Genomic DNA, 22009 nt, shown 5'->3' on the forward strand with positions numbered 1-22009 from the left:
TAAATAACAAGGTTCTACCAAAGTAGCAACAGTAATAAATTAACAAGGGTAACTATACAAGTATGATTTAATTTTAAATTGCACTTGTAATCGTGACATTACAATTTTAAAGTCTCTGCTAAAAAGGAATAAGCACGTGTTTAATTCTTTTTAAAATTTCAATATTTTTAAAGAATCTCTTGGAATTGATAAAATAATTATTTAACGTGATATATTTAAGAGCGCAGAATAAAAAATTAATAAATAATGAATTTTATTTAAAAATATTATATTTCATAATATGAATTTATTGAACTCAATATCATATAAATTTTAATAAAAAATATATATTACATTAAAATAAAAGAATATAATAAATAATTTTTAATAACGTTTATTATTTTTATATGTTAAACAAAAAGAAAAATTGAAACAAGGGGGCGGGAAGAGAGAATGTTTGTTAAGCCACGTGTCAGAGAAGAAAATTTTGGGCACGATTGTGATATTAAAAGTAAAAAGCAGCAGAGATAGCCAGAGATAGTGAGAGCGAGAGGGAGAGTGTAAGACAATGGAAAAGGATGAGAAGAAGTGTGTGAAATCGGAAACGACACTGCGTCGCTGCGGAAAAGCCGCATTGCTTCTCTATGCCTTGAAATCCACCAACTCCGAAGAACAACAGGTTCTTCTCTATACTATACCCTTAACCTACTCAATTTCTTTCTCTGTTTCTCTAATTGATTCTTTCAGGCGATGTGGAAGAGGGAAATTCATGACCTGAAGATTCAGTTGCTGAAGGAGCGTTTCAAAAACGCCAGCATAAAGCTCTGCGCCTTCTTTGAGCTACTTGTTCAGCTCCTCTTGTTGCTCACTCTTTGGACCTTCTTCTTGCTCTTTTTCTTCAAACCTCGTTGATCTGTGTCTCTACGCGTGAACCAATCCAACTTCCCAAAGCTTCTTCTTTGGTCTCTTGTAGTTCCGCTCAGGCTATTTTCTTGTATGGTTTTAGGCTACGCTTAATGCATGTCATGTCAATGGATGTTGCTGAGTCATGCCATTAAATCAGGTTTTGAGTAAAAACAAAATATTGCTCTGATTTAAAATTTAACTTGCCTTGGGTTAATATGGAGATTTTTTTTTTTAATTTTTTGCTCCAATAAAAATTAATTAATTAAGACAGTATAGTGGTGGGGTTTTAGGCGATAAATGTGACTAAGAAATTGGCCGGTCATAGATTATAAAAGAATGATTGGAGCAGTCCTAATAATTGTTTTCTTATACACATTCATTCCGGTGAGAATCTGGGTAACTCAGCATCTTAATGATGAGATAGTCTTGAATGATTCCTCTCATTTGATAATTGAGCATTTAACTTATATGTAATAAGCTATCCGTGGATGAAATTACCTCTTTTATTGTTAGTGTTCGTTAAAATTGGATAAATATATTTTCAATCCTCGTAGATATAGTTAATTTTAATTTTATTTTATAATTTTTTAATAACAGTTGAATTGATGAAATTTAATATAAAAAAAACTATCAATAATTCTTAAGACTTAGATAAGCAAGTAATAGTAAAATTTCATTAAAAAATTATTTATTATATTTTTTTAACTTTAATATAATAAATATATATTTTTTAATAAATTTTTTATTTATAGATATTTAAACTAAGAGCTAAAGTATAACTCTTATATATTAATTACGTAATTATTAACTAACTTTTAGTCCATATATACAAAGTGCAATTTACAGCCATGTTCCATATATCATGAAATTATTCGTGATATGATAGTGACATTTCATTTACAAAACAATCTCCAAGCCCGTTCAATAGAGACAGACTCCGCAAACAGCTGGCAATTTTGTTTTAACAAATCACAAGGTGGAACTAACATATAGTCATATCACTTGAATAGATCCACCACTTGCTCTTTTCTGTCGTCGGCTGCAGTAGAGTCTGACCAGAAGAAATAGAATTTACTCCAGCTTGATGATTTCAATCTTCATTCCATTTTCCGACCTATTCACATATTGGTCGATCCTGAGCAGCAAAAATAAAATGGAAAGTTATAGAAGCCATGGATCAATCGAGTAGTCCATTGGTAGGTACCCTTCAAAAGAAATGAATTGCTAGGTCGCAAGTTAAATCCCTACTCTCACACATTACAATGAGTATCACACACATGCACGCAGAGAGAGAGAAAGGGGTGAGGGGCATATACATATAATAGGGATTAGGTATAAAGCTTTGCTATAATCTTAAATTTGAAAGATAAGAAAAGTTTCAGATAGTTTATACATCAAAGAAAGGCGCCAAATCCATAGACATTCATTCCATTTGATCAAGGGCAGCTGTTGCCAGCCAGACAAACTTATTCAGAGAAATGGATAAAATTCTAGTCCTACAAAATCCAGGGAGCGGGGATGATGATCTTGTCGAAGTGAATTTTGAATGTAGGATAAACAAATAATATGCTTAATTCATGTCATAATTCCTCAATCTAAACAAAGAATGGCAACTTCTCTTTTCCAACTGTGGGGTAATACCAATACCTGGTGAACAACCTGCCATGTAACATATTCAAGGTGCCTGTGTATCAAAATTACCAAAAACGAAGTGACAAAAAAGGTATTAACCGGAACTCATAAGATCTACTAACAATCCTAAGAAACTATGATAATATTGTTCAATTTCAACTCAGCTTGGCTATTTTTTGGGTCCTATACAACTGTATCTTAATCTATAACTTATATATTGTAATGGTATTCAAGAAAATAGCAATCCATGCCCAGTGGAAAATCAAAAAGCAGTCAAGGAAAAAGGGACAGTCACTCAAGTAGACTACACTTTTATGAACCATAAGAAAGCCTTTAGCCAACTATTAGTTCATTAGCTAATATTTCAGAACTGGAAATGTGCTGACGGTGTAATTTGCATAATGTAACATAGGTATGCAATTACTCTTATAAAATTAGTCTTCTAAAATTTTCATGTGGTTGAAGGACACAGCATATAGAGTACACATTTTCCAATAGTATTCTAGGTTTATGGGAGACAAAAATGTAACTGAAAAGAGGATAAAAGTGAACCAAGTAACTGTGGGCTGTAATTCAAATTCAAGGTATTTATTCCCTGGTAGAGGCTATGACCGAGAGTCTGAGACAACAAATTATTGAATTGCAAGGAACAGTACTCAGTCATTGCATGGAGTCTATTTTAATTTAAGCATATCTTAAAACAGTGCATAGGAAGCTTTGAATGGGCTTTAGTTCTTATGGCTTTTCGTAGGAACTAGGAAGAAGCGTCATATTTCAAAGGAAATAAAATTTAGGATTACAGTAATTGTTTCTAAATACCTCTAATCAAATGCATAAGGATCATCTGCATATGGATTGAGAGACCCTTCTGAAAATAAATCACCGATGTTTGAAGGATGAGGATGTCCTCCACCTTTGATGCTCTGCATCAATGTGATGTAAAAAAGTAAAATTATTTACAAGCTATTACTACAGCACCCAGGGAATAAGCAAAGCATATGGAGAAACATTTATTTGTCACCTTAAACAAAAGTTTGTACAATTGTTCAAAGATTAATATCCCATCAGTTTATCCTAAATTCTTTTAGAAACCAAAGGAGAAAAAAAAAAATCTCAGCACAAACCCTTTGTCTTTTTGCTTTTGTTGAAATTATGGTATTTTAGGTATAGAGGGATGGACGAAGAAAGATAAAAAGATTATTGATATTAATTGAGATGCATAATAAATTTACAATGTGATGGGATATTCATAAAACTTACAGCACTAACTCCAATTTATACAAATTATTAATTAAAGAAATGAATCATGATAACAAAATATGGCAACTAATCTTAAGAGATAACAAGGAAATGGGCAAACTAATCCTGGAGGATAACATGAGATATGATAAGATGTAATTAAATAATTCTGAATATTTTTGTATATTCTAACGCTTCTAATTGTACCATTTTGGTAGGCATTAGATGCAACAACTCAATACATATTGTGGCAAAACAATTGGACCTAAGAATATTTAAAAGCATAAGGTTTTTATAGAACTAATTACAACCTTGCATTTACTGAGAAAAGCTATATAGTTTACACATCAAATAATCAACAAGGAAAAGATTCAAATTTCAAAAAAATTAACTGGATTAAATATAATCTTTAAACTAACAAGGCTATATTAGCTCCTAACCATTGTTATTTCTGGTAGCATCAGAATTGTATAATAATGAAAATTAAATTGTTGAAGTTTAAGAGCTTTCTACCTTGATATTTTAAAGAAATAATGCTAAGAGAAAGCCATACATGACATTCTGATAAAAGAGAAAATTTAGCTGAGTTGATTACCTTAACAATACTTCCAGGGGTATTTACTTTTGGGGTATTAATCTTTTGATTTCTGGGGTCCTGATAAGGATAAGAAATTCAATATTTACAGCATGTAAGAAGTCTTCACTTGGAAGTCAAGAGATCTTCTGTGATAATGTAGTTCATGTGTAAATGTAAGTGTTAATAGCATATAGAGAAACAGATACATGCCTCAAACATGACAGTACTTCTTGTTTTCCTTTTCTTTGTAATAGTTCTTCCATTAGAAGTCTCAACTTCGTATTCGTGACGAGTTACCTGCCCATTAAGGAGCTAAGGGAATTTCCAAATATCATAAGTTATTTACTTCTACTTTCTTTTCACGCCATTGTTAGATATCTGTATAAGCTCATCAGTTCTATGTAATTGCTGCAATATAAGTTTCCTTCCTCTGGGCCATAAGTTCATAGAGAAACAAGTCACCTTTCTATGATGGTTAGGAATGCTCGTTGCACTTCCTGTTTTCACATTCTCCATTTTCTTCAACAACTTTGGCACTGGTGTCTGTGTTGCTTCAAAGTAAGGAGAGTCCTATGAAAAGGGGGAAGGATAAAAAATTAGGTGACTTGGTGAGATCATTATATTAACATGTTATGAAGGAAGGATAAAGTAATATTTCATTTTCTCAAATTCCATTCTTACCAGTTCACGCTGCCTTCTTTTGCCACCACAAGAACTCCTTCTTTTAATTGATGAAATGGAGTAATCCTATCATATGAAAAACATTATGCTAATTTTGCATGTTCAATAGAAATCCTATCATATGAACTCTGGCTAATGTATTCTAACACCTATCTACCAGATTGTCATCATTTTCACATGTTCATTGCATTTTCCAAAAATGGAAATTGCTTAAGATCTTAGTCACTCATAATCCATCTTTCAGGAGAATTTTCTAGCATATATATGAAATCAGAATAGAAAAGAGAATATTGCAATAACCTTATACTCATGAATTCACTAGCAAGTAAGTGCCATTACTTTCTCTAGCGTTCATCTTTAAGATAATAAGGAGCTTGAAATGACATGTGATTACAGTAACCAATACCAGATAACAACCAAACTAATATCTATCACCTAAAAAAATAAAAACACAATATTTTCTGCTCCAACATGAAGCCTTTGGAGATCTGTCTCAATCTTTCCGTCTGTGTTGAGCAAAATCATTAATAAAACTTTTAAATTTAAATCTTAAATCTATCTAATAGCATGTCAATAAATAGTCATTAAATAAGTATGCTATCAGTAACCAGATTATGCTTGCTTATAAGTGACAACATTACAATGAAGAAAATACATATGTTGACATTGGTTCCTTATTTGCATCACCCTGCTATGCATTTTCATAATTCATAGACTTTTGTTGAAAGAATTATAAAAGAATATTAAGTTACAACATCATACATGCAATGTCTTCTCTTTTCCTCAACTGTGCCTACCGAAAGATAAATGTAATATGTCAAACCCAAGGTATCCAAACATGCAAATTAACCAATATGACATCTATGAGTTTGGAGACCGACACAGGCAAAGAGATTGGAAACACTAGTAAACCTGTTTTGAATTCACTTCTTGGTCCTCTTTTGGCTTGTCACTCATCACTTTCCACTGCAACTGCAACAAAGCCCTTTGCCTCTCTTCCTGCAATATATTCCAAAAATAATAGTAGTAAAAGTAGTGATGAAATTAATTATTATATCTGGTATTCCATACTTTGGATTTCTGAAGATGCAACTCCTCTTCTAGCTTCCGACACTCATCTTCAAGTTCACACCTCAATGCTTTTATCTGAGCTTCATGGTCATTCCTCAGAAACATTGTTTTCTACATATAGTCAAGGAGTTACTCGGAGAAGTAATTTTTAAACAAATTTTCACTTAGACGTAAGTGTGTGTGTGTGTTTTGCACCTCTCTGAGTTCATTTTCAGCTTCCAGTTGGCTACGCTTTAGTTGTTCGTTTTGTTCAGCTATCAGGCTTAGTTGCCTCTTCTCCTGCTCCTGCTGCATTTGAGTTACCTGTAAATTGAGAATGAAATCAAGTGACCTAGTGCCTGGAAGTTTTGCAATTTAATGTTAAGAAAATTTCATCAAAAGAAAAGTAATGATGCAATAACATTCCTGCAAGTCACGGGAGGTACATACCCCATAAAAAAAGAGTAGATGACAATAATACTCAAAGACAAGCTTCAATGTACTTGGACCAATTTACACAATCACTTGAAATTTTGATGCATTTACATAATAAACTGAATATAGTAATTATTAATATCATGAATTAAATATCCCAAAAACTTAAGTTGTCTGGTGAAAACACATGCGTGATTTTATATTAACATGCCATTCATGCAAGCAAGATTCATTTGGGCTTGAACCATGGATAATGCACAAGTCCACCAACTATGAGCTGAAATTCAACCCTTCATTAAAAGAATAAAAGCAGAAAGGATTGAGCTCTAGATCGCTTAGCCATAGAGGCTTCAACACCTCGCTATGAATCAAATATCCCTAAAGCTTAAGCTGTTAGGTGAAGACACGTGAATGACTTTATATAACATCTCTAACAATAACTAATCACAAATTAACTTTATTTAAACAGGACTATTTGAAGAAAATAACACATACAAAATTAGAAGTACCAGCCAAGACAAATCAGACCAATTATAATCACATGTAATAGAAAATGCAATGCTAGAACCCAGAATACTTCTAAGTAGTCCATAATTTCAATTTCTAGTCATTTTGTTCGCATACCAACAAAGTGTGTTCCTCCTGAATGTGGATCAACTGCTGCCTTGATTCTTCTTTGCATTCTGCAAGTTTTTGGCCACACTTTCCCTCAATTTCTTCAATAGCTTTATGAGCCTGAAGGTTCAATTTGGTCAGAAACGTGTCAATGGATATTATATGCTAAAATGCCAGCATATCATGTCAAACCTTGTCTTTTTCCATGTTGACAATTTCCATCTTCTCCAATTCATACTTCCTCTTAATGTCATTAATAGCCTGTTAAAATAATGGAATTTTCATGTGAAGTTAGTGCACAATACATCAAGCACCTATGGTAGGTAACCGGTTATATGTAAGACCTGATCATTTCTCTGAGATATTTCTTTCAAATGCCTTGATAATTCTAACTGCTTATTCTCTACCATTTGATCATATTGCTTTTTAGCTTCTGAAAGTTTACTTTCAGCGGCAGTCAATAATGATTGATTCTGCAAAGTCATGCAGAAACCTTAAGTAATACAAAAAAGTCAGTTAGGATTAGGCAGTATGCGCTATATGTTTGCTCCAAAACCTCTGTGATCTGATCTTCAAGCTTCTTTTCCTGTTCCTTATACTGTAAAATACACTGTTCTTTTTCATCTAAGACATTATGAAGCTGGATGACTTCTTTATCAAGAGAATCTGCATGCTGCTCTAGTTTCATTCTCTCCTTTTGCAAAGTATCTATTTCCTCTGATTTCTTCAATAAATCTGCCTGCAGTCTTTCTTCATTTTCTTTGTTTTCAGTCTCTAATGCTGAAACCTTCAGCAATAAACTTTGCTGCAAAGCATTAGCTATCTCAATAAAGTACCAGAAAATGTATGTTAATAGGAAATTAAGTTACAATTAAATAGAGCAGCTTAGTTGCCATACCATTTTGTTGTCTGATGATCTAGAACTTTCTAACAGATTTTCAACTTTCTCCTCTAATTTGCAAATGAAGACCTCTGCTTCTGCATTTTTTGAGATTAAAGTTTCAGCTTCTGACTCCAAACTTTGAATTCTCTCAGCAGCTAATTGAGATTGCATCACATGTTGAGCTATAGTAGACTCTTGGACTTTCTGAAGTTCATTCACAGTTTTGCTTAACTCACAATTTTTCATTTCAATTACATTTTTTTCTGATGCCAAGATCAAAAAATTATTATTAAGATCATTATACTTGTATTGAGCATGCTTCAAGTATGTTTCCCTCTCTTGCTGAAGCAATTTGAAGCAAGAACCATAGACCAAGTTCATTTCATCAAACTTGCTCAAAAGGTTCAGGCTTTCTTTGTCTAAATTTAACAAATGTGCGGCCAATGCCTGAATTGATCCTTCCAGGTTTTTTATTTCCTGAAGTGACATGTTGAGTTTTTCAGTAAGCCCAGCATTATTCAACTGAAGATCATTCTTTTCTTTCTCCAATTTCTCTTGACTGGTTATGTGATTCATATTTTCATCTTCTTTGACTTTTAACTGATGGTGTACCTCTCCCAACTTTGAGTTCAAATTCTCTGTAGCCAGTTTACTAGCTGTTAACATTTCTTCTAAATTTGTTATCATTGTATCTGTAAAAAAATTAGCATTCAAATCAAATCAGTAGCAAGTTGGCGGAACTGGATATTCAGTCTCCTGAAAATTATGAGGATTTAAGTAAGGAAGAAATGAGACTCAATAATCTGAAACTGATCAATTTGATGTGATACAAAAGACAGAGTACTAACCCCAGTATGACATGAGATGAAAGCCACTTGATATTATTTTATTCTCATGACATTTATCATACAATCTTTCCGTTAGATATCAAAATAATGTTATTTTTAAGCTAAAACATCAGTTACTTTCACATCTTTGTTCTTAGGGAATATATCATATCATTAAGCAATCAAGAACTCTTATGCATAATAATTTGTTAATTGTAGTACACCTAAAGCAAAGAATATGCATGTACTTAGTTGTGATACCAGTATAAAACGAGGTATAGAAACATTCTAAGAACTTAATGAATATAGTGTATTCTCTCTATTCAAATATATTATATTTTATCTTTCTCTTCCGAAAACTTGTGTTTTTCGACATTGGTACAAGCACTATTAATAACTTCAAAACCTTGCCCTGCAATAGCTTTCTCTAAAATACAACCACCACCACTAAACCTTATTTCATCAGGGGAGGTTGGCTACATGAAACACACGGCTCATTGAGTTCGATCAAAAATTAAATTTTTAGAAATTTAGTTAATCAAAATGTCTTATTTAATAATTTCGTCTAAGGTTCTTTTGGGTCTCTTTCGACCCCTCTTTATCAAACTAAGAGTTATGCAATTCACTCTCTTTACTAACGCCTTTCAAAGGTCTTCTTTGCACATGACTAAAATATCTTAGAAACAATTTTTACCCATGTTTTCCACTATAAGTGTTACTCTAATATTCTATCATATACTATTATTTGTATTCTGTCCTTTCTCATGTATCCACTCATCCACCTCAACATTCTCATTTTTGTTACTCCCACTTTTTTCTTATATTGTTCCTTTAAAACACAACACTCACTACCATAAAGAATAGTCAATCGTATTGTCGTACGGTAAAATTTTTCTTTCAGCTTGATAGGTACTTTACGGTCACAAATAACTCTCGATGTCTTTCTCTATTTTAACTACCCAACTTGTATTCTCTAACTAACATCATTAATTTTTTCATTATTTTGTATAATCGATCCCAAGTACCTGAAACTAACAATTTGTGGTATAATATTATCTCCAAGTTTAAATTTTAACATATGATCCTCATCTTATTTTTTGCTAAACCTACAATGCATGTATTCTATAGTCTCATTCTATAACTAAAGTTTAACATTAACTTCTTCTTTCAATTTCTCGACCAACACTATATCATCTGCAAATAGCATACACTAAAGGATAATCATTTGTATGTCATATGTAAGCACATCTAAAATAAGATTAAACAAGGGCTCAAAACATAGCCTTGATGTAAACCTATTCCTACTGGGAAGTCTTTAGGTACGCTTCCAAAAGTTCTCACACATGTAATTACCCTCTTATACATGTCTTGTATAGACCGAATATATGCTACACAAACCCCTTTCTTTCCTAAAGTCTATCATAACACTTCACTTGGTACTCCATTATATGTCTTTTTTAAGTCAATAAAAACCATGTGTAAGTCTCTTTCCTTGTAGCGATAACTTTCCGTCATCTTTCGTAAAAGATATATACCTTCTGTTGTAAACCTTCCTGGCATAAAACCAAATTGATTTTCTTTAATCTTAGTTTCCTCCTATATTCTATGTTCAATCATGTTTTGCTACAACTTCACTTTTCTAAAATGAAAAGGAAAAAATATTCCTATTAACTTCCATGGTTTTGATTGCCTTATATCATGCATATCACATAGTTTCAAGGATATATGTATTTTGCAGTAAGAGTTAAACTGATTTCACCTTAGGTTATTTATTACAAATTTCTTGCTTTTCTCTCCGCCCAGTGGTTTGTGCCTATATGAGCTCTTGGTGATAAATGGTTGCTTCTAGCACATAAAATGTTGACTTAGTTTACTTGTTAGCTCTTTTTTAAATGTAAGCATAGAATGACTGAATGAGGGCTCAAACATCATAAGAGTTGCTGGTTACATGTTGATCTACAGCGTTTATGTTTTCAAGTAATTGTTGAATTGTTCAAACAGAGGTATATATTGTATTTTTTTCTGTTCCAAATATGTACTATCCCATTCTTCAACCAACATCAATGAAATGAGTGAATTGTGATAACAGCATATAATAGGATAGATTATAAATCATTACTATTATTGTTTACTACAATTCTGTGCATTTAGATGAAAACTGAAAAGTTCCATTAACAATCTAAATAAACTATGTACATGATATAAATAGATATAGAAAGACATACAGAAATATAAGTCTACTCTTCAATTCAACTCAATACTCTTTAACTTATTATCAGCTCCAAGTGCAAGTATCCTTACCTTAGATAAGCATGACCAAAGGAATTTTACAACTCTTAATGCCAATACACCTTCTAGGTTTGAAATGTACTCAGAGGGGATCGTCACTACATTGTGCTGAATCTTCTACTGCTTATGACTAGAGTTCCATTATGGAACCTTCTATTAAGTATGGAAGTGACAGTAAACATTCCCAAAAATAAATTCATTAAAGAAAGGCTAGTATAAGTACTGAATAAGATAATAATAAACCATTAATGTTAGAAAAGAAAAGACAACTACGATCATAATATTGCTGTATGCACCTATATATGTGTATATATATAGATAAATAAACTCAACTCATGACCGTAGTGGACCAAAATTGTTTACTAATGACCACCCTAATCTGAAACTGTTTAACTACACATTACCAAGCAATCCTGTATTCCATAAAATGAAACATTAAACACAATCATATAAATTCTTAGCAATTGTAATTTACAATTTAATCCTCACCCTTTTCTTGTACAATAGTGGCAGCTCTGCACTGTTCATCTCTGTGAAACTTCTCCCTTTCTTCTGTAGCAAATTTGAGTTTCTCTAGCTCATTATCACCTATATTAGGGATAACAGTATATGATATATTGGAACATCACAAATATAATAAATCAAACCATTCTACATTTCAAACCAGCTTTTCACCAAAGTTCTAAATTAACAAAAAGAACTTACGGGATCTAATTGTTTCCAGAGAAGAATCTAGCTTCAAAGACAAACCATCCATCTGCTTATTCAAGCTATCAAGAGCTTCTGAACTTGACGACAATTTATTTTCCAATGTTTCCTTATCTTTCTCGGCTATACCAGCAAGAAAAAACAATTGACTCATTAAGGAAAAATAAAAGAAAGAAAAAGAAAAAATAAATAGAAAACACAAGGAAAATGAATATTCATACCATCCTGAACCAGACCAGCCAAATGCTGTAAAGTCTCAGTAAGTTGATCACACAAAGTCTTAGTAGACGAGAACTTAGACTCCAATCCTTTCCAGAGTTTTTCATCTTCGTTCTGCTTGACCTTGAGCTTGGCATTCTCATTAAAGGCATTCTGCAATTTTTCTTCTAAAGCATGGATATGCTCCTGCGATTTCTTAAGCTTAGCATTCTGTACAGGAACAGCAAGAAAGCAACAACAGTTCAATAAAACAACGAAACCAAACATTAAGCAATATACATATTAACGTAGCGTGCATTCCTCGCCTTAAAGCACAAGCACAATAACAAATAAAAATCTTATTATACCGCATTTTCAAGGTCAGTCTTCACCGATGCTTGCTCTTTCACCAATTTCTCTGCACACGACGAAATCAACGATGCATGGTCATATTACGATCAAAATTTCCTATCAGAATAATCTTCGTCAAGTAGAAAAAGGAAAAATCAGGAAATTGAAGGAAAATTCGGATTAAAACCTGCGGTGAGCTTCAGATTAGCAAAACTCCCCGATGAAATGGAATCTTTGGAAGGACGCGAAGATAATGGCTTCGCAGTTCCGGGTATAGAACCGTACAACGATTTGAATTGGTCGAGGCTCTTGGAGATTGGGAATCCAAGCTTCTTCTGCATTGCGAAGTTCGAAATGGAACCCTAGAAATATGAGAAGTGTTTGAGCGTTTCTAGTCTCCGCCTCGCTACTTCGCTAGGGAATATACAGTTCAGACTTCAGAGTGTAATTGAAATTTAGAAGGCGCCCTGGTGGCGCGGCATTTATACTTTCGCGCCAGCGCCACTTGGCGGTTTGGGTAGACTTTTGAAGTGGTCCCTTCAGATAGAGTGCTCCTATATTTTTTAATCCTGTTCATAATTTTTTATTGATATAATTTGTTTTAAAATAAACCTCATTGAACATCTTTTAAATTTAGTTTCTGTTTTTTCAAAATTTATGGCTTAATTTTATTTAAATTTATGTTTTTATTTTCAAAATGCTTGTTAGATTTAATCTTTTATAAGTTATTGGTCAAACCGTAATTAAGTCCAAATTTCTGAGTATTATCTAAAATTAAGCATCGAGTCATGTTCGAAATACGATTAACGAGTGAAACATGAACCTGTTACATGAATGACTTTTGTGATCGTATGTCATTACAGTTGACATTCTTCTTCCTATTTTCCACAATACTTTTATCGATATTATTTTCCAAAAAATTAAAATTTTGAACAAAATTCTTAACATGTATCGTTAGACAGTCTTTTCTCACATGGAATATTATTTATATATAATTCTTCAAATAAAGTATAGTTTTGATACATAGTTTTTTTTTCTCTATATGATTTTCAATTTCACTTCTTCATATGCCGTTGAACAACTGACACCAGACCTTTTGGTCAAGTTCGCCTTCAATTTGTGCCTTGTCATTTATTTGTGTTTGCATTTGATTAAAATTTTACTACTTGAATTATAATTATGTTTAATTTTAATAATTAGATAATTTTTTATTAAAATATTTAAAACTAAAAAAACTGTTTCAAAATTATTCTAAAAAATTTAAAAGATGACATCTGAAAAAAAAAATACAAATTATATATCATAAAAGTACTTTTTAATATAAAAACTTATTCCAAATTATGTCATAACAATATGATTAACACGATATATTTCATAAACTAGAATTAAAAAAAAATTATGATACTTTAAGTACAATAAACTTAACTTCTGTCTAACTAGTTTGAAATATACAAATTTTTAACAAGATATAGGTAGGGATGGAAACAAGTCAAGCCGCCTAACAAGGTTTGTGGTCTGGCTTGATTTAGGTATAGCTTGACCTGACTTTTTTAATAAAGAAATAAGGCTTAAGCTTTTTTTAAGACTTGTTTAAGTAAACAGGTCAGGCTTGAGCTGTTTATAAAGCCTGTTAAACCTGACAGACTTACCTGCATAATATATATATTATATAATTTAAAAATAGAGTTATCAAAATATATTTAAATAAAAAAGTTATTTAATAATATATATTTTATAATTCTTTTATTTATAATTATAATAAACAAAAATTATATTCTATTAAAAATTAAAAATATTTATACACGATTACACTTTTTAAATAATAAATTTATTTAATAATAAATTATCATATTTAATATATTTAAACAAGTTAAAAAATAGTTAAGTCTTTGAACCGGAATAAGAAGGAATTAAAACTAAACAAAATAAAATTTAAAAATAAAATAATAAAATTATATTAATATATTTTTTATACTCTTAATTTTATTATTATTAATTTAATTATTTAATTATTATAATAATATATTATGTTTAATTTTTTTCTTTATAATAAATAAAAATTATTTAAATATGAATTATATTTTATTCAAAACCAAAATTTTATAAAAAATTGATAAAAAACAAAATAAAAAATTCAATATACAGTATATATATATATATATATATATATATATATATATATATATATATATAATAGGACCACATAATAAATAATATAATTTTAAATAAATTATGTATAATAATATAAACTTTTTATAACTTACTATGTGTTTTAACTTTATTGGTATAAATTTTTTTTACTAAAGTACTTATAAAAGAAAATTAGATATCAGGTCCATAACACATAGTCACACACCTAAATATAAATATGTTAAATTTTAAATAATTATTTTAAATTATATTCACAAATAAAAATATTTATACACAATTGCACATGTTTAAAGAAAATATTTAATCATAAATTATTATATTTGTTACATTTAAATAAGTTGAAGAAAGTTTAAGTCCTTAAACAGAAATAGGACACAGTTAAAACTAAATGAATTAAAATATAAATATAAATATTAATATTCTATTAATATATTTTTTATATTTTAATTTTATTATTATTAATATTCAATTATTATATTAATATATTATGTTATAATTTTTTTTATTTATAATAAATAGAAATTATTTAAATATGAATTATATTTTTTTTAAAGTAAAAATTTATAAAAAATAATAAGAAAATAAAATAAAAAATTATTATAATATATATTAATATATATATATATATATATATATAATCAGACTATGTAACAAATAATATAAATAATATAATTATAAATATATTATATAATAATATATATTTTTGTAACTTGTACGTGTTTTAATTAAATTATTAGTTAATTTATCAATTTATATGTAATATATAAGTATGTTTTAATTTATTGTATCAGTAATATTTTGTATATTACATTAATGTTATAGTGTAGTTAATTTATGTTTATTTGTTAATTTAAAATAATAAATTCATGAAACAAATAAAATTAAATATTTTGTAATTATTTTTTTTAATTTAGTAGTTATTATTATTATTATCATTATATATATATATATATATATTATATTAAGTTTAAATTTATTTATTTTTTAAAACATAATAATTTTCTTTTAATTAATTTAACAAATTGTGTGAATGTTATTTTTTGTAATCAATTTTATGTGTTTACTATAACTTTATTTATTAAATATAAGATGTCTTTAAATAAACAAAATATGTTTCTAAAATAAAACTAAAATCTTTAATATTTAAATTATTTTTAAAAAATAAATCAAGAAAAATATAAATATAAATTTTATTAACATAAAATATTTATAATTAATGCTTAAATAATATTTTAAAAATTATTTATAAAATTATATAAATATTATTATAATTATTTAATAATTATTAATAACATAGATGAAATTAGAAAAATATTTATATTTTTATTAATATTAATTTTTTTTTATAACAAGCTATTGTTAACAGACTTTAGGTCAGGTTAAGCCACTTAAATAGGCTAGACAAGACCTAAAATCAAGTCTTTAACATGTAACAGACTAGACTCAAGCATAATAATTATGTTACAAGTCAAACCTATTTAGAATAAAGTCTGGCCTGACTTGACCTATTTTTATCCTTAGATACAGGCAAGTGTGTACATTATTTATGCCTAAAAGGTAGTATGACTCAACAATTTTTTAAAGATAAATCAACAACTTTTGCATTAAAATGAAAATGGAATGCCTACATTCTCTTTTCAATTGCGTACCCATACATGTAAATAAAAGTCAAATTCTTTCAAGACATGGCATCGTCTGTAATATCCTCGTAATCCGTTTGTAACCTATAGACAAAAAAATCTGTCTGTAAGTTACAGATGGTAAAATTCGTCTGTAATCCGTCCGTGATATATTTTACTATTATTGGTATTTTTTGTTTATGTAGATAGTTATTTCCTGCTGTTCTTGATTATCACAATTTATAAACAAAATAAAAACTATAGATTCGATATCTAAACATTCCAAAATGATTTATAAAATATAAAGTTTAAATGTTATTACAAAGGAAGACAAAAAAACATCTAAATAAATACATTTAAAAATAAAATACAAGTCTTCATCAGAAATAATCTGTATAGTCATCATTCGAAGGAGCATCATCATCAGTAGACGAGGAGTCAGTAGAGGAATGATGCATGAAGGTGAAAACTGGTGGTGCTGGAGCTGGTGGAGGAGGAGGAAGAGGTGTGGAGCTGCTTGCTCTCATGAGCTCAAAATAAGCATGCATCTGCTGTATCTGCATATGTTGTTGCTTCATCTGCTGCTGGACCTCCCTTTGCATTCTCGATGTCACCTTTTTCTCTATCTTCTTCTCCATTTTCTTTGACCACTTCTTCTTCCATGCACTTTCTTTGCTCTTTCACATCTCCTCATTCTGCTTCTGGAGTTCTTCATTGAGGGCATGGACCTGAGTGCGGACCATGTCCTCCACTTCCTCAGGTGCAAGGGAAGGGGCATCTCTAGTGACAGATGCAGGAGACATGGAGTCTGCAAAGCGGCCTCCCATGCCATAAATGCGACCTTTATAAAGGCCACCCACTGTCTGTGACCACATAACATCCTCATCTATTGACTCTAGATCCTGAGAAGATGCTTCCTCAAGCCTTTGAACATAGTCATCCTACAGTTCAGTTCAGATAATTAGATATTAGTTTGGTGAACTATTTAATAAGTCGCTAATAATAACATATATTATCAATAATAATGACTTACATATGTGGCCTGGGATCGTGTATCAACCCACAGGTTTTTGTCCTGCCTGCAAGTGTGTGTCTCCTTAAACAACTCTCCAATCGTAGGTGGCCTTTTCAACGACTTCTCCTGCAATTGGAAATAAATCACAATCTCAAATATGAAATTATAGATAGAGTAAACTGAATTTTAAAATCACATACCAAGTTCACCTTAGTGTCAGCCAAAGTCATAGACCCACCAGTATGCAGTGACCCCCCTTATTAGATGTCCTATTTGTCTTGTTCTTTACAGAGAGATTTTTAAACTCATTTGTATCCCAATACTCCTGCAAGGCATGAAGAAAGTTGGGTGCTATCCAATCAACAGTAGAAGGGTCCTGGCGAGTCACAGTGTATATCTGTCTTAGTCGCTTCGCAGTGCGACTCTTCCAAGCCTTGAAAATCATCTTTTCATCCTGGGGGGAATGGAGAAGTTGCTCTACATAAACACAATTTCATTAGAAGAGGTACAAACAGTTATATGTAATTACACTTAGTTAAAATTAATACACTATTATTACCTTCCAATCTTTGAACCATTCCATCTTTGTATCCTTTGGCACCTTTGCAAAACTTCTGTAAGGCACATCAAACATCTTTTTAATTGTATATGTGACCTGGTGGAGACCTTTCTGTGGTGGTATCCAACTGATAACACAATAAAATAAAACATAACTACTAACATTCACATAAAATACGCAATGTTAGGCATATTTGATTGAATTACTTACCAAGTGGACCCATCCCATCTCAAAGTTTCTAACGATCTCGATGATGCTTGGGTCTGTGATGACTGCTGCCCGCTTACAGCTGTGACAACAGTGGATCCCTCTCCTGTGCCCTGTGTAGCAGGTGACTGTGTGACTTGTGTAGTAGGCGGTGCAGAATGTGAAACTCGCTGTACTGGAGGGGGAGGAGCAATATGCCCAAGATTGGGCACGATGATAAATTGCTCCTATCCCCTAACCTGGGAGGTCTGCACTATTGCTGGTGTGGAGGTCGAAGTCAGAGCAGTGGGTGAAGAAGTGTTGCCACGACCAGGACGCTGAGTTACACCCTTCTTACCTTTACCTGCCATATCTGAATCAAACCATATATATTTTTAGAGACAAATACTATAATCGCTATAAAATATGATTAATATTAGTGATAACTCAAATTATCAATAATCATAGAAACATAGTAAATTGACAAACATACTTACTTTACCTCATTTACTTTGATAGTTCAAGACTACCTTCATCATCATTCGATGAAAGTTCGTCCATAAATCCTTCCTCCTCGTCTTCTATGATGTCATTCATTTCATTATTTCTCATAACTTGGGTAGGAGGGTCAATTATTTCAATTTCATTCAAAGGAGAAGATAAAATTGGAGGGACAACAGTGTCTATTACTACACATAAAGGGATTGAGTCATCAATTTGATATGCATCTTCATCATTTACTTCATCACTTTCAATTCGACCCCTTGGTCAAAAGAACATCATCTTTGTAATACAACATGCAGCCTTTTAAACAATAATCAATTTTGACTTCTTTTAATCCAAGTTTGGAAACTAATTTTTTTGCTTGGTAAAAGTCCTTTGGGATGGAGTAAGGTTGAGGACTAAGCTCACTAATTAATGTAGCCTATTGATCAAATGAACTCTGACTTTGATTGTCTTTTGACTTTATGCTTAACATTCTTACTGCTAAAGATAACTTTGAATGCACACACCCATCCCATAAAGGCTTGTTTGCTGCTTCTAAAACATTATAAAACTTTGCAGCCTCTCCATTAGGTTCTTGTTCAGCTTTAAAATCATGAAAAATTCCAAATTGATGACCAACAACATCATAAACCATTTCTTGATAACGACTATTGCTTTCTTTTCAACTTACATTACCTACATCCTCACCTGATTGCAATATATTTGAATTACTTACTTGATTTTCCAAATTAACTACTTCCCCCTACTCAGTCCATATCCAATAATCGTGTTTAAATCCAAACTTATACAAATTATATCTAATTGAATCAATATCCAAAAACTTTCTATACTTGTACTTAGAACATAGACACCTAACGACCTAATTGGTGATGAATTGCTGCGAATTACAGCAGACGCGTATAAATTTCTCTACACCCTCAAAGAATTCAGGTTTTATTCCACCCCGACTTGGATGCAACCTATCATACATCCACTGACGATTTTTAAGAAACATCTTCCTCAAGAACTATATAAACCTAATACAAATATACAATGTGGTATCAACCTTCTAAAATACATTACAAAAGTTTTTAATATAAATTTTGGCAGAATCTCCCCTAATACATGTCAATTTCCTTACATTTGTTTACCATTTTTTTTACAAAAATCAAAATTTCACCTAAAATAAACTAATAAATTATATAACAATATATTAATCGATACATCAAACATAAACACATCACAATCCTAAACTGTTCTAGAGCACATCCCCTTGTAACTCCACAACATGCATATTCTACAAACTTCACAAACACAAACAATCCCACAGCACACAATAATCGGGTTTAAAGAAGGACCTCTACGCCCTTCCCCCCAGTCATACAATCTCCAATCCTACAACTCTATCTTAAAAATTTTAACTCTCTAAAAAACATAAAAAATTAAAAAATTAAACCGATTAAAAGTTAGAGTATCGTATCAAGAATATAATGATGTAAACAAACTTTCAAATGGTTGCTCCAATCACTCGCCAAGGCCAAAACATTGAGCTCCTAGAAAGAGAGAGAGGGGGGGAGCGAGAGAGAGAGAGAATTCTGAGAAATGAGGAAGGGGAAGGGGAGACGCAGTTTTATGAGTTTCAGTCATTACAGACAAAAAAATTTGTCTGTAATGAGTTTAATGAAACGGTGCATTTCAGGTGGTACCTTACAGACAAATTTTTTTGTCTGTAAATTCGTCAGTTTCATTTACAGATGAAAAAATCTATTTGTAATTTGCCACCTGAAAGGTCGGTTAAAACGGCCATATTTACAGACGAAAAAATCCATCTGTAATTTTCCGCTATAACATTCCCTCCTATTTTCAAATTACAAATGAAAAAATCTGTTTGTAATTCCTGTCTATAATATTTTGCGCCAAGAGGCGGGCAAATTACAGACAGATTGAAATCCATCTGTAATACAGACGGATTTACAGACAGATTTTTTAGAAAAAAAAAAATTTAATCCACAAATTTGTTTGTAAATCCGTCTATATTAAGCACTTTTCTAGTAGTGCTTGGAGTTTTTTCCTAGAAAATTTACAGAAATATGTCGTTACTAAAGATGACATTGGGTTGATTTCTGATCGTCACAAGTCAATTATAGCAGCAATCAGAAGAAGTAATGGCCAGTGGGAACCTCCAAGAGCATTCCACATGTATTGTATTAGGCACATTGCTGTAAATTTCTTGCGTAGATTTAAGGCTCGCAACTTGCATAAACTTATTGTTTGAATGAGTAATAAACTTGATTTTTGTATTTTAAATAATATTATTAATATATTACTATATGACCTTTTTTATGCTAATGAAATTTGATTTTGTTATTTACAGGTTACTCAAGAACCGAGCATGAATTTAATATTCATTATCAACGATTACGGGAGCGTGGATAAGTTTATGAAGATTGGCTTAGTGAAATACTAGGAGAAAAGTGGGTTTTAGCATTTGATGACGGACATCGATGGGGTCATATGACGACGAATCTCGTTGAATGCATTAATTCTGTTTTAAAAGGTGCCCACAATTTGCCTATCACAGCACTTATAAGAGCCACTTACTTCTGGCTGGCACAGTTATTTGCACATAAGGGAAGTGAGGCATATGCACGGAAGAATGTTAGACATTTGTTCTCAGAAAATATTACAAGTTGTCTTCAATTAAACGAGCATGGCTCAAGAAAGCTTCGTGTCACGCAGTTTGACAGACGCAATGAGGCTTTTCATGTTCATGATTTATCCAACAACGAAGAATATCGAGTTCATCTGAGACGAAGTTATTGTGACTGTGGAAACTTGCAAACTGATCGATATCCATGCCACCACGTAATTGTTGCTTCTTATAGTCAAAATATTGTTTGGCATGTTTATGTGAATGAAGTCTATACCATCAATCAAGTATGTAAAGTTTACAAAAAAGAATTTGGGGTTGTAGGGAATGAATCAAAGTGGCACAAATACCGAGGTCCCAAGCTCTGTCCCAACCCCGCCTTAAAGCGTACTTTGAAAGGACGTCCCAAATCAACTCGTTTTATTAATGAAATGGATATGAGACAAATGAGGCGAGCACCACACTGTAGTCTATGTTGAGGCAAAAATCATAGTCGTACCTGTTGTCCTAATGTTGTTGGCCATAGTTCATAAAGATTAATAGTGATGCTTTTTTAGTGTGTTTATGTTGTTGGTATTGATTAACATCAATGTTGTAGTCTTTTATACTGTGTTTGTAAAATTGGTGTGTCATACTTTGTTAATAATGAACGATTGTATACTTTGTTATGGTCTTTGTCAATGATCTTTAAATGTAATCAAATTTTTAAAATTAATCAAAAGTTTAGAAATTTAATCTAAAACATCGTTGATTTTCAATTCCACAAATTACAACTCATAAGTTCAGAAATCTTAATGACAAGTACTGAAACAACTGCGACACAAATTACAGAAACCATAATGACAAGTACTAAAACAAATACAGAATTATTATCCTCATTTTTCCTTTTTCTTCTTTATTAATGAAGGGCTAAATCTATTAGGAGGATGTGTAAATGGACGTAACATACGAGAAAGGAATCCTCTTTATCTTT

At 31.2% G+C, this 22009-nt stretch overlaps 2 protein-coding genes across 2 annotated transcripts; one reads left to right on the top strand and one right to left on the bottom strand.

Moving 5' to 3' along the window:
• Positions 1 to 1888: 1888 nt before the first annotated feature.
• On the bottom strand, positions 1889 to 12711 carry LOC113874357 (synaptonemal complex protein 1-like). Its single transcript, XM_027512582.1, has 19 exons — positions 12558 to 12711; positions 12388 to 12437; positions 12043 to 12250; positions 11819 to 11944; positions 11603 to 11701; positions 8013 to 8689; positions 7671 to 7919; positions 7459 to 7587; positions 7307 to 7375; positions 7124 to 7234; positions 6281 to 6388; positions 6086 to 6196; positions 5927 to 6013; positions 5015 to 5080; positions 4796 to 4903; positions 4544 to 4630; positions 4352 to 4411; positions 3337 to 3440; positions 1889 to 2020 (listed from the first exon to the last, which is right to left on the bottom strand). The coding sequence occupies exons 1-18, from the start codon at positions 12709 to 12711 to the stop codon at positions 3339 to 3341; spliced, it is 2601 nt and encodes an 866-aa protein (XP_027368383.1). The 3' UTR covers positions 1889 to 2020; positions 3337 to 3338.
• Positions 12712 to 20900: 8189 nt separating this feature from the next.
• On the top strand, positions 20901 to 21515 carry LOC113874358. The gene has a single exon (XM_027512583.1). The coding sequence runs from the start codon at positions 20901 to 20903 to the stop codon at positions 21513 to 21515; it is 615 nt and encodes a 204-aa protein (XP_027368384.1).
• The last annotated feature ends 494 nt before the right edge of the window (positions 21516 to 22009 follow it).

The sequence above is a fragment of the Abrus precatorius genome, unplaced genomic scaffold (assembly GCF_003935025.1).
Source record: "Abrus precatorius isolate BTA unplaced genomic scaffold, Abrus_2018 Scaffold8, whole genome shotgun sequence".
In the NCBI taxonomy this organism is placed as follows: Eukaryota; Viridiplantae; Streptophyta; class Magnoliopsida; order Fabales; family Fabaceae; genus Abrus; species Abrus precatorius.

Excerpts from the sequence above, each read along its gene's own strand:
- LOC113874357 (XM_027512582.1), bottom strand. The coding sequence starts at position 12,711 with ATGCAGAAGAAGCTTGGATTCCCAATCTCCAAGAGCCTCGACCAATTC. Across the intron at positions 7,920-8,012 it reads GATCATCAGACAACAAAATG|CAAAGTTTATTGCTGAAGGT; the intron begins GTATGGCAACTA and ends AATGCTTTGCAG. Across the intron at positions 3,441-4,351 it reads CCCCTGGAAGTATTGTTAAG|AGCATCAAAGGTGGAGGACA; the intron begins GTAATCAACTCA and ends ACATTGATGCAG.
- LOC113874358 (XM_027512583.1), top strand. The coding sequence starts at position 20,901 with ATGACGACGAATCTCGTTGAATGCATTAATTCTGTTTTAAAAGGTGCC.